The sequence below is a fragment of the Onychostruthus taczanowskii genome, unplaced genomic scaffold, assembly GCF_017590055.1.
Source record: "Onychostruthus taczanowskii isolate IOZ18803 unplaced genomic scaffold, ASM1759005v1 scaffold1, whole genome shotgun sequence".
NCBI classification, from domain to species: domain Eukaryota; kingdom Metazoa; phylum Chordata; class Aves; order Passeriformes; family Passeridae; genus Onychostruthus; species Onychostruthus taczanowskii.
The window spans coordinates 24,646,085-24,659,665 of NW_024496525.1; the positions used below are offsets into that span (position 1 = coordinate 24,646,085).

The 13,581-nt window shown below is 35.6% G+C and overlaps 1 protein-coding gene across 2 annotated transcripts in view; it reads right to left on the reverse strand.

Moving 5' to 3' along the window:
- RPS6KA5 (ribosomal protein S6 kinase A5) overlaps positions 1–13,581 on the reverse strand; it is a 69,876-nt gene that overhangs the window by 41,995 nt on the left and 14,300 nt on the right. Inside the window, exons 3-5 of one of the 2 annotated variants that reach the window (XM_041416125.1) lie at positions 5,299–5,517; positions 1,712–1,827; positions 791–898 (exon numbers count right to left, since the gene is read on the reverse strand). In XM_041416125.1, coding sequence (XP_041272059.1) covers positions 791–898; positions 1,712–1,827; positions 5,299–5,517 — 443 coding nt within the window. Of the gene's footprint in view, positions 1–790; positions 899–1,711; positions 1,828–5,298; positions 5,518–13,581 lie in introns of those variants that run through there. The other variant, XM_041416209.1, reaches the window with a different exon arrangement.

Consider the following 13,581-nt stretch of genomic DNA (forward strand, 5'->3'; position numbering starts at 1 on the left):
AAAATCCTACCACACTCCATTTGAAATGCAAATACTCTAGAGGAAACTACCAGCTATCTATTTTTAGAAAATCCTTCTGCTGCTTCTAACAAAGACTTAGATTTGCAGTCCCAGATTACAATACCTAATGAAAGCCAAAAAACATCCATTTTAAAATTTTCTCAGAAGTAAAATCCTGCACACTTTTGACTCTCTAAAGTCTAAAAAGCCTATTTGGAGACAGAACTGCACCTTACAAATAATTAACAGCTAACATCAATAGTCAGAGATCGCTGTGTTAGGTACTATGTACTTACTTAGCAAGAGATAAGCTTTTATCCTAAAAGCTTGCAATTAAGCTTATTAAAAGTGACATAAAGTCATGAGAAAAAGACAAGATAATAATACATTAATTATTATTAGCATAAAGAAGAGTCATAGCATACCATTTGCCTAGTCATTCCAATGAATTAGCAGAGTCAAGCTTTTTTTTTAAAAAGCATCTGAAAATGAAAATGTAAGTGACTTCTGAGACTTATGCAGGTCTTTCCCTTTTCATGTCAAGGGCAGCAGAAGAAAGTATGAAAGCTTTTCAGGGAAAACTAGAACAAAGACGTATGACAACAGCGGCAGGCCTAAAACCAATAAACTGAAAGCTCAAAACCAGTAACAGAGACAACTAGATTTTGTTCTATGCTGTAGGAGTCTGGAATGCAGGATTTCCATCCTTTTTAAATGTGCTTGGTATTTCAATGAGACTTTGTCATGTTGCTCAATTCTGTCCACACTTACTGGAGAGCCAAATACTCACCTCATCAGTAAGAAACTCCTTACTTAGACCAAAGTCTGTCAGCACCACATGGCCATCAGAATCAAGGAGAATATTCTCAAGTTTTATATCCCGATATATAATTCCCAACTGCAAACAGAATATAAGAAAAAGTATTTCCAAATAGTGTAACCTCATCAAGAAGATGTTGCTGAATGCTTTTAAAAATAAAGCCACCGGAATTCACATTATTAAGGTATTTTGACAAATGAAAGTTACACCTCACCTCAAAAGACAATTTTTCAAAGCCTTTGAAGAAATAACTAAAATTACATTTAAAAATCTTAGAAATTACACTGCACGTTAATGTCTTAAAATTTCAAGGACATACTGTATATCTCTTGAATCTAAAAATGACCAAATACTTGTTGTTGAGTGCAAAACTCAGCTCTCCTTTCATTAAGAAAGAAAATGGATGCTTCTGTTATACAGTCTAGACATAGACCATACTCACATGCATGCTTCATAATAGTCTACAAGTCTACTTATTACTTCTGGGAACTGTAACACTTGTCATGTCTACAGCTGTGCTAGAACTCTACTACTCAGTTGTGTAGAAACAAGGATAACTGAACATTGCAACCCAAAAATGTTCATGTTCACTAGAGATTAGTTTTAGTGACATACACCGGTTCACAAGAATTACTAAAAATGAACAAATCATTTGTCAATAACACCACTCTTCACCCTGCAGGCAAAAAATTGTGGCCGTAATCTGGTGCACAAGGAGGGACACTTCATTGGGGGTTATTTCTAATTATACAACTAATGTCCCGTTACTAGATAAAGTTACTTCCAATTTAAAACAATCTAAAACAATAGTTCGCCTTATTAACTTTATATGATACAAAAAGAACATAGCTGTAAATCCTCAAAATCAGCACCACAGTAAAGTTATTTTACCTTGTGGAGATGTTCAAGTGCCAAAACGATTTCTCCGATGTAAATTTGCACCTCATTTTCTGAGAATTTCTCTCTGTGTGAAAGATGAGTAAACAGTTCTCCTCCGTTTATATAGTCTAAAAAATAAAACACAGAACCTTATAATTTCACTTTCTGACAATTTTATTTTCTTATTGGAATATTATTAGGTACTTTTTAAGCTATTTAGTAACACATTCTACTATCAGATGCTTTTCTTTAATTTTAATTCACTAATATTTCATCACAATATTCAATTTCTTTCTTAGAGAACTGAAGAAAGAACAAGACCCACTTCTGAATAACCATCAAAACCATAAAAAAGCCTCAACTATTCCTAAACTATAAATATGTTGTTATCATAAAATCAGTATTTTAATTATTTAGGAATGTGAAAAGAAAGAAGCACAAATCATACCTACTAACAGAACCCTTGTAGAGTCTTATGAAATAATCTGATGAGCAACAAGGCAGACTAACACAAAGAAAAGCAATTCAAAAAACAGGTATTAGGGGAAACAATCAGCTATGGAGAACTACAAAATTTTCCCTTCACAAGGGAAACCTTGATAGCAAAACTTACTGCAGGAGGTTATTTCCACATACACTCCCTCATGGAAACCACAGTTTCATTCTTTGCAGGCTATGACACAAGGATTTTTCCACAGTAAAGGAGAGGGAAAAAATATTACAACAGAGCTCCACTGTAACACAAACATATTTTAGATGTAGAGCTGTTTATGATAGCAGTGTACATTACAGCCATTAATTTGCAATCTCACATACCCCATTATTGTATTTGACATCCACGTAGACAGAGCAGGGAACGTGCACCAAAAAAATCTTACTCAGTATTTTCTTGAATATTGTTTCTATAGATTTGTTGGTATGAAACACAAATCCATAAAAGAGGTCTGATCCTATTTTAAATTAATAGTTTGAAGGATAAAGCACATAAAAAAATTACACTTATTCTGATCTCTCTCTACTCTTCAGATCTCCAGTTCTCTCTTTGAAAAGGAATATTAGTGGAATCAAACAACATAAGAAGGATTATTAATCTAGACCAGCAAGCAGATTAAAAAGACTTAATGGAGTATAAATAACCCACATTTTACAATTGTTTCCTTCTTCTAAAAAAACTTTAACACGTAGAAAAAGGTAACAGAAAAAATTTTTAAAATATTTCTAGCCAGAACTACTAACCTAGAAGGGAAGCACTGAATTGCTCTAAGGACTGTGACAGAGCGAAACCAAAGCTGCCACAAGGAGCAGCACAACAAGCTTAATTATATCCAGGTTGTAACACTAACCACAGCCCAATGAAACAAACAGCCTTCAAATTCTTGGTGCAAGATCAAATGCATCAATGGCACAATGGAAAAAAAAAATGGTTACTTCAGGATAAACTCCACCTGACAGTTCAGATTATTTAGCTATTTTTTAAAGTATTAGACATTTAACCTTGTGTGACAAGTTCTGTATAGAATTGATGGTACTCACATGGATACAACACTTGGTTTGTTCCATACAGTTCAAAACCAACATAAAAATTGGAATGAAATCCCAACTCTGTTTTCTGGAAATGTGGCAGAAATGCAGCTGCATGTCTGTACTTGATTCAGTCTAAATTCATACAGCTATGCAATCTGACAGCATGAAGAACTGTACTAAATATTGCACTGAGGCTCCAATTCTAAGACCTCTAAAAACTAAAATGGCAGGTAGCTCACACACCAAATTCAGCCAAGTACAAAAACAAGACAAATACTGTTTTCCCCCCAAAATCCAGAAGCCTCTGAAACACTTAAATTCCAAAACTAAAGTGATTTACACAGACTTATATAATTAGACATGAAAAACTTGTAACAAACAGTTTGGATCTTTTCCCCTCGGGGAGAGTGTGAAGCCCAGTTGATTTATAAAGTAGCTTTACATCACGTTAAGGAGGAAAAAATTTCACTGTCACAGAAAGTTATTAAAAGATATTTTTAAACTAATTATTCCTACTTTCTGCTTTGAAAATGAAGGAAAAAAAATGACCTTTTTGGCCCAAACAGATATGCTGAGGATGGATGAAAAAGAAAAACCAAAACAAAAGGCTGTAATTTTATCTTAGCTATGAACTTCTTGCTTCAAACATCACCTCAACATTGCATTATGGTGGACACACGCCCTGTCTGCACTACCTGCTGCTACTCAGCATTCTTCAGAACTACTGGGCTTGCTCCTTTTTGACTCTTATGAGAATATAATATAAAGCTTTTAACTTTCTTTCATACAAGAGGCTTTTATAGCCTTCTAAGTATGCTTATCACCTAAACTTCCCCTCTACCATGTATTTATTTTTAGGCAACTACATCTATCTCAGGATTTTTTTTGTTTGGGTTTCCCCACTGCCCTTTTTTTATGGGATTTAAGGTGCATTTTAGCAAGAAAATACCTAGACTTAAAGAATGGTTCCATAATATTTATAATAAATGTTCACATTTTCTCTCATTTAATATTTCAATTTTTTTCCAAATTGTTAGTCAATAACTTTAAATAAAGCATAAATTTCAAAACCTTAATTATTATAACAGATACCATCAAGGAATCACAAAGGTATCAATAGATTTCTAACTATTCGTTTGTGACAATCTTTTCTGTATTTCTTTAATGTCCTAGACAGAGGAATAGAGAAGAAACTATATTACAATTTTCAACTCTCATTTTTGAAAGGAGTTTAGTGAACACTCCACTTCAGTTCTACACATTTATTATTTAACTGTAATATATGAAACTAAGGTATGTGCACAGAAGACCTTCCTAAGAATTGACAGCTAGATTTATTAACATTAATAAAATTTTGCTAATTTGATATAAATCAGACTGTTAATAAAAGTTAAAAAATTGAAGTTACAGATAAAAAGGAATACAAAACTTGCTCTTCTTTAGTTCCTCAAACATTTCACTAGAGAAGCATATTATGAAACCAAGCCTTAAATTAATCATTCATTTTACAATTCTTTTAAAATACTCTAAGTAAGAAGGTTTTAAGAATTACTGGCAATTTCCTTACAAATACATCTCACACCCCAAACACTAAAATTTGCTGCTAATCTGAAAGGTAGAAATATTTCTAAAATTAGCATAGTACCGAACCTTGTGAACAGGCTCCACTTTCAGCACAGAAATGTGTGATTTTTGACTGTCTCTTAGCACCCAAAAATTTAAACATGCAGGTATCTCAATATTCAAAGATCAAATTATCTCATAACAAAACGATTAACAAAGCAAATGCTTCCAGGTCATTGATGAATATAATATACTTTTTTTGCTGCACATAAGTCACAGATAACCACTATCCTCTCCAAGTCAAAGTAGCACACTCAAGCTCAAACAGGAAAACCACAAACACAGACACTGTTGAAGATTAACAGTATTTTACTTCCTATGCTTTCTCATGCAATCTCCAAACACACTAGACTTTAGACCACATTAAAAAACCCTTACAAAACATTGAGATAAAAGGGCTCTTTTTCTTTTTTCTTTTTTTTCCATAGAACTTGATTCTGAAGAGTACTCACCTAAAATGAGATGAAGCTTTGTATCTGTCTGGAAGGCATAATGCAACGTGACCAAAAACGGTGATTGCCTAATGTGCTCCAAGACTTGTCGTTCTGTCCTTGTGTGCTCAGTTGTTTTGGCTTTTTGAACTATTGTTGCTTTCTTCAGTACTTTCATGGCATACAGTTTTCCAGCATCGTGGCCGCTTACTTTCCTCACTAGGAATACTTTTCCATAGGCTTAAAAATTGGGGAGAAAAAAAATCCCAAAAATAAAGAAAGGAAAGAAAAAAAAAGAGACAAAAACCACAAGTTACCTGCTTGTACTACAGTTCTGGCTGATGCCATTATTACTTTCAGTTACTCATTGTTATAGTGGACAGTAATCACTCAGGCTAAAAATCTACTAAAACACTTTACCTCTTTCACAGTGACCTCATCTGAGCAAAATTTCAAACAAATGAGCTTCATAAGTGAACACTGAAAGAGTGGTAAAAGCAATTAACTTCTTCAGTATTTAAAAACAATTTTGAAAGTTGATGATTTCATCCTTTGTAATAACTTAAAACATCCATACCTAGAATTAAGCAAGAGTTCTGAGTAAGAGATGCTATTTTTTGTTCTTAAAATAGTCTGCTCATATTTGCACAACTCATATACTTTCATTACTGGTTTTATAACACTGAAGTTACAAAAACCTGTAGAAAAGCCAATGATTTCTTCCCATCAGCATTTCATACATAGGAGTTTTCTGAGGCTCTCATACTGGACTTAAAAGGACTCCTGAGAATGCTACATAAATAAATTTGTTATCTTTACCAGGCAAACCTGTAGAAACAGTAAAGGTTAGAATTAGTGTGCAGTTGCTGGGCCAAGATCTCACTGCAATTACAGAGAGATGGTGGGGAATCTTGCATAACTGGAATACTGTCATGGATGGCTACATACTTTTTAGGAAAGAGGCCAGAAAGACAAGGTGGTGGAGTTCTCTTTATGCAAGACAGCAACCAAAATGTATCAAGCTTTGCCTAGGGGTGGACGAAGGAGCAAAGAGCTTATGGATAAGAATTCAGGGATAGGCTAAAATGGGTGTTACTGTTATGGGTGTTTACTACAGGCCAGCTGATTAGTAGGAAGTAGATGAGGCCTTCCACAGACAGCAGGAAGAAGCTGTCACCATCACAGGCCCACAGTTCTCATAACCACCCCTACAGCTGCTGGAAAGGCATCGTAGCTGGGTACATCGGAGCCCAGGAGGTTCCTGCAGAGCACTGATAACTTTGACATAGGTGGTGGGGAAGCCCACAAGGAGAGATTTATTGCTGGACCTTGTATTAAGAAAACAAAAAAGGACTGGTTGGGGATGTGATGGCTGGAGGCAGCCTTGACTGCAGTGTCCAGGAGATGGTGGAGTTCAGGATTCTGCATGGAAGCAGCACTGCAGTAAGTAGGATTATAACCCTGGACTTCAGGAAAAATAACTCTGGCACCAATCTTCAAGGGCCTACTTGGAGGAATCTCATAGGTTAGGTGTCTAGAAGATAGGATGGGTCCAGGAGAGATGGTAAATATTCAAGTAGCACTTCCCTCTATGCTTAGGATCAGGACATCCCTGTGAATAAGACATTAAGCAAAGGGGAGCTGGAGACCTGAAAGGATGGGCAAGGCACTTCTGGCAAAAATCAGACAGAATAAGGAAGTTTACAGAATGTGGAAAAAGGGTCAGGCCACTTAGGAAGAATACAGGAATATTGTCAGAGTATGGCAGCTACGTGTCAAGGAAAGCAAAGGTCCACTTGGAATTAAATCTGGAAAGGGATATCAAGGACAAGAGGGGCTTCTTCAAGGATATCAGTAGCAAAAGGAAGACTTAGGCAAATGTGGGCTCACTGCCCAATGAAGTAGGTGCCCTGGTGACAAAAGGTACAGAGAAAGCTGAGTTACCAAACACCTTTGCTTCTTACTCACTGCTAAGGCTGGTCCTCAGGAATCCCAGGCCCTGGGGGCTTTCCCTTGGTTGAAGATAGGGTTAGACAAACCTGACACCCACAAATTCATGAGCCCTGGAGGGATTCACCCATGACTGCTGAGGGATTTAGCAGATGTTAGTGCTAGACCACTCTCTATTGTCTTCGAAGGGTCATGGAGAACAGGAAAGGCTCCTGAGGACTGAAGAAAAGCCAATACCACACCACTCTTCAAAAAGCGCAAGAAAGAAGACCCAGGAAACCATAGGCCAAGCAGCTCACCTTCATCCTTGGAAAGGTGATGGAACACCTATAAGAAGGTTATCAGGAATAACTAACATGGATGCACCAAGGGGAAATCATGCTTGAACAATCTGGCATCCCTCTATGAAGAATGAGATATAAAGATGATTAGAGAACTGCAGCATTTCTTATGTGAAATAAGAAGAAGCCTATTTCTTCTCCTCTTTAGCATGGAGAAGACTGAGAGGGGATCTCATCAACACGTACAAATATTTTATAGACAGATCTCAAGAGGATGGGGTCACACTCCTTTCAATAGTGCTCAGCAACAGGGTGAGAGGCCACCCACACAAACTGGAAAACATGAAGTTCCATAAGAATATGAGGATAAACTTCTTTGAGTGTGACAGAACACTGGAACAGGCTACCTGGAAAGGCTGTGGAGTCCCCAACTCTGGAGCTATTCAAAACCCACTTGCACACAATTCCATGCAACATGTTCTGGGTTAACCTGCTTTAGCAGAGGGGTTGGACTAAGTGGCCTCCAGTGGTCCCTTCCAACCCCAACCATCCTGTGATTCTGTAGTAGACACAACAGGACATAATGTGAAGAAACAAATGTTACTTTTGTAGATGGCAATAGTCATTGCTCAAAGAATCAGGAGAAAGGAACTCTGAAATGGTTGACTGATTTAGATAAAGGTACTTAACAAGTTCTCTTACAGAAAAGGTCTTTAAAACACTAAAAGGTTACGAGTGCAAAGGGAGGGAATCCTCTCAAAAACTGAGAGCTATTAGAAGACAAAAAGCTAAAAGGTTAAAAACAAACATTCAGACTTTTCAGAGACAGCAAGTCACCACAAGAATTCATCCTGCCTGATTCAGTCATATATGAAAAAGTGAGGGAAAAAATTTGCTTGTTTTAGTAAATTATCCAATGCAACAGAAATTGAAGCTGACTGCTAAAAACTCTACCACAGTATCAAAATGCTAAGTAAAAGAAAAAAATGAAATGGCAGAGAAAATTTCAAATAGTAAACATGTAATCCATGTGAAGTACCATAACAGCACATAGTGTTAGAACTGAGGAGAGAAAAACACCTGAAGTTACAAAAGACCACCCCAAATAGAATGATAGAAACTTCAAGGAAAGTAACGAAGAAATGACACAAGTGTACCCACACCTTGAACACAAACCCAGAAAACCCTTATGCTGTGGTAGAAATCTTTCTGTGCTCCTGTCTTGAATGAAGCACACTGTTTTGGTACCTTCTCTGTTCTGTCCCCAACTACCCTGCTCCCATCAGAAAAAAGAAAGTATAAAACACTAGGAAAGTATAAAAGAAATCCTCTAAACATGAATGGTACTAAACATACTGCCATGTTTTATTTTGCCTGAGGAAGTAGAGTACTTAAGAAGATTCTCACAGAGAATTAAAGAAGAAAAAAATGAAAAACTCTAAGAAGGTCAGTAAAGAACAAATTTTCATTTTTTTCAGAAACAAAATAACTAAGGCAACAAATTAAAACATTAGGTATCAGCATTAAAAACTATGCAAAGCACACAAACAAATATTCAGTTAAGCTGTGGAACTACTGTTACATGATACTGCAGCTGTCAAAAATGCAGATGAATTAGAAAAGATTACATAAATCCCTGAAGGAGAGGAAAGCACAGCAAGTGTTGCCAAACTTTAAAGAGAATCTCTGGCTCAGGCAGACCCCAAAGTGTAGGCTGCTACAAGCTCACTAAGGAAACCATCATTGCAAGCCTCTCCTTAAGCCATCATGAGACAGAAAAACTAACCAGCTTATTGTTTTGTCCAACCCTTGTAATTACCTTCACACTACTTTCTCAAAGAGAAATATCTCAAAACTGAAAATACACTGGACAAGTGTATACAGTCCTGAGGTGAGACACTCAAATTTAGTTGGCCTTTAAGAAAGCTATAGCATACAGAGCTCCCAATAAGCATCACGTGTAACTGCAGATTTCTTTCTGGATTTTTTCCAGATGGGTAATTTAGAGTTTTTAACTACCAAATGAAATGTGAGCTTTTTTCCTAGATCTGAGTTCTACTTCAGTGAGTATACAGAACTGACACTGCTCATACACTGAACAATTCTTCCTAAGGAGTTCTTTACCTAACTCATTGTACCCTAAGGAATCATGCTTCCCTTCTTTACAGAACTCATTATCTGCAAAAAGAGCTTTCATAAAATGTCTTCATAAAATATCTCTCAAGAATGGCAAATAGAGTCAGAAGAGGTGACATCTTTCCATGTTGTGAGATATGCAGGACAGCCTTTTTCAAGATTTTGCATTTTGTGTTGCATTCTCCAACTTTGCAGTTACGAGATCTCAAGCATACATAAGCAAGACTGAATGGTCATCAGCTACTCATCACCAGGGAATGGGAATTTTATCAGAAATGTTGGAGAACATGAAGTTCAATTAAAATGAACAAAAGCCTCATGACTGTAACGGTCGGCTACCTGTACCTTTAATCACATTTTATAAAAACATATAATAACGCATCTTAGGTGAGAGAATGCAGTACCTACTACAGCTTTTCATGTAGTATCAGAGAAAATTATCTGGTTACAGTAACAACTGCAAGAATCTCTAGAAACTATACTTTTGTTGCCATAAAAGACTTTGCAACACAAAACTTTGCCATGGTACAAATTGTTTCTTCAGGAATCTGAAAAGGACTGACAGAATGATGACGATTCTCAGCACTTTTATGAGAATAAATCTTAAGTAGCACTATTTTAATCAAATGACTCATAATATATCCAACATCAGAATCTCTGATAGAACCACAAGAAATTTACTTAAAAGACAACACTGCAAAAGCTATTTATTTGAGTGGCAGCAAGGAGAGAGCACATAAGCTAATTGAAACACTCTCACCAGAAAACTGCACTTTAGTAAAGCCTTTTTAATTTCTCAAAGAGCAACATTTTAATGTTCATTCTCATAAAATCTCATGCACATCTCATCTACTGCCCAGGCAGAAATATTCAGCCAGCAATATATGCTCCATAATGAAACAAACAATCACCAAATACTCACTCCCCAAATTCATTGAAAATACACATTGAGTGATAGAAAAACTACATACACAGACACAAACTTTGTTACACTGATCTGACAGCTTAAGAGAAATAAAATAAAAATTTAAAGAATGGTTATCAGCTGTTATGATGACTAAGAGATTTCACACCAGCAATTTATACCAAATTTGCACTCAATTAGTGAGATAGAAAAATATAATTGGGTGCCAAAACTTCCCTTTTACTACTGCCCTTTCCATGAATACAAATTCATAGTAATATATCATAAGTATATATATAAGCATACATATAAGTATAGTTAAACATAATTATATATATAAATATTTATATTCATAGTAATACATATCATTCTAAGTAACAATTCAGCAGGTCATCAGAACAGTCTAAAATACACACCTGCTGAAAGACAATGAGTTAAAACTATGAAGTGTTCTTTGCTTCTTTCTTCTTTCTGTACAAATGCAAGCACATTAAGGCATTGCATCACACCAGCTGATTCTTACAGAGAACAAGGAGCACCATTCTATTGTTTATAGCACGCTGGATGGTTCCTGTGGACTCCTAAATTCATCAAAACTTTACACTTGCATCCATAATTTTTAAATTAGTCTTTTCAAGTGCTTATATAAACAACACCTCTTTATTAAAACACTTTTTTTACTGTCAGTGTAAGAATAATCATGAGACTACAAAGGAAAAGGCTCAGAGGTACAAAATATTTAAGGATTTTAATAAATTTCATTGTATTTTTGCACGACATATGCCTAATGACATCTTTGCTCTGCAATTTGGATTTAGATTTAATCTGCCTAAGGAATTTGGAGGAAGAACTCTTACTGTGCTAGTATCAGTCCATATGAATTGAAAATTGGGATATGACAAAGTTACAACAGCATATAGCTCTAGCAGATAAAAATGAGGGGTAAAGCAAACAGAAACCATAACAAACCTCAAATAATAGCATTCTAAGTATTTCCAATTTATTGTCTATGACCAATCTGTTAAAAACAAGGCATTCTCTGTCATCTTTCCTTAGATCTCAGATAGGCAAGAATCATTAGTGGAATTTTTTCAACATTATTATTTACTCCTAGAATAAATTCTCTCTCCCATTAAACAAGTGAGTGATGATTAATATGAAAGGCAAAAAGTGACAGGAGAGGGTAAGTTGCATCTTAAAATGTACTTTATGTCAGCATTTACTTTTGGGGGTTTTTTTAAGGTAAATTTATTACAGTAAATAGTTAAGGTAGACAATACATGCCTAATTTTTTTTTTGTTGTTAATTTTTAAAGGATGTCAGTTTTTAGAAGGGAGCTCTCAAATGCAAGACAATCTACCACTGGATATTGATACCATTAGTTTTTAGTTATTAAAAAATTTAAGGTAATTAATTTTCTTCAAAAAAATTTTAAAGGTACTGCACACCACTAAAGTTTGATGAAGTCAGAACAACCAAGAGCTGCCTGGGATCATCATCTTACTTTCTCCTTTCCTTCTTAAATGTAAGGCTGTTTTTGCTATTTTCTCTGGCATTAGTTCCAATAAGAATCTTTGCTATTGATCTCCAATTTAATGTACAGATTTTTTCAGAATTCTCTGGTGTGTGAAAGGGAAAAATTTGTCCAGGCTCTTGGATTGAACACAGCCCCCTCTTTTCAGTCTGTTCTTCATGCAGAAAACCAATTTTTTCATTTCCAAACCCCGTCTCCAATTAGCCATCCCACCTACCATTCAGTATACATTCTAGCTGTCCTCAGCAGAAACTGAAGTAAAATATTTAATTGGAGTTTGGAATTATTTTTAGACACTCACTAATTCTGTTTCACTCTGCTGAGCACAGTATCCCCATTTCTTTCTTTTTCCTCCTTTTATGAGAGAATATATTTTCTTCAATGTGCTTTGAAGGAACTAACTTCATTTCACAGCCTTAACCTTATCAAAATACTTTCTGACCTCTTAGATGAAACTTCACTATATCTTCTTGTATAACAAGACTTTTGAGATGGTTATTTAAATCTGACATTCATCCCACTAATTTTGTTCCCTTCATACAAATAAATCCTTCAGCTACTAAGGATCTTCTACATATAAGGTGAATATCCTTCCCACATAAGCACTTAAATCCAGAAGAGCACATACAAAACATTCTCTCATATATGGTAGATAGATTCTTGTTTATCATTATTGTTAGTCTTCATTAGTGGATTGTAGTGCCAAAGGTAGAATGGATAAGTGCACATGCTCAAGAACCAATTGTATTGTCTCTTTTTAACCACAGTTGAAAGAGAGAACTAAAGTGGCATTTATTAAAGTTCAGTATAAAAAGAGGAATAATCCATTGATAGGAAAATGTATGAACCAGAATGCACTCTACAGTGTTTTTCTTGTTTTAAAAACACATTTTCAAAGAATGAAGCAAATAAGCCAAGTGGTTAAAAAACATTTTCAAAGAATGAAGCAAATAAGCCAGGTGGGCGTGCATAAATCAACACAGCCACCTTCTCCTGTTGTTCCTTTCCCGGCTTTGGGAAGCAATTAGATTACTTTGCTGAAAAGTAACCTTCTTCTACAGAATAGACTCTAGTTTTCTTTGTCACAGGGAAAAAAGCTTTAACTAAGTAGGAGGGACAAGCTGGATGCACAGACATGGACAAGAAATCTGAACACTCCTTATTAGCAAGGCTATAACAGTAACAGAAAGAGAAAAGGATGTACCCAATTTTCAATATACTACGCAGGATACTGACTAGAACATGGGCCAGTCAGAAGTCAAGCCAGTAACTGTTTCCAAAGCAACAAGTCCACTATTGATACCTTCATTAACAGTGTCATGTCTTTCATTTTACTGATGTAAAGTGCTACTGATTTCTTCAATTAATAAGTTTATTCTATTACTACCCCCTTAATGCAACATAAAAGGACCCAACTCAGGCTTTTGCTTTCTTGTCTTCGCACTGAGACTCAGGTCAAAAGAAGAAAGCATATAGTATGATATAATTTTATACCAAAA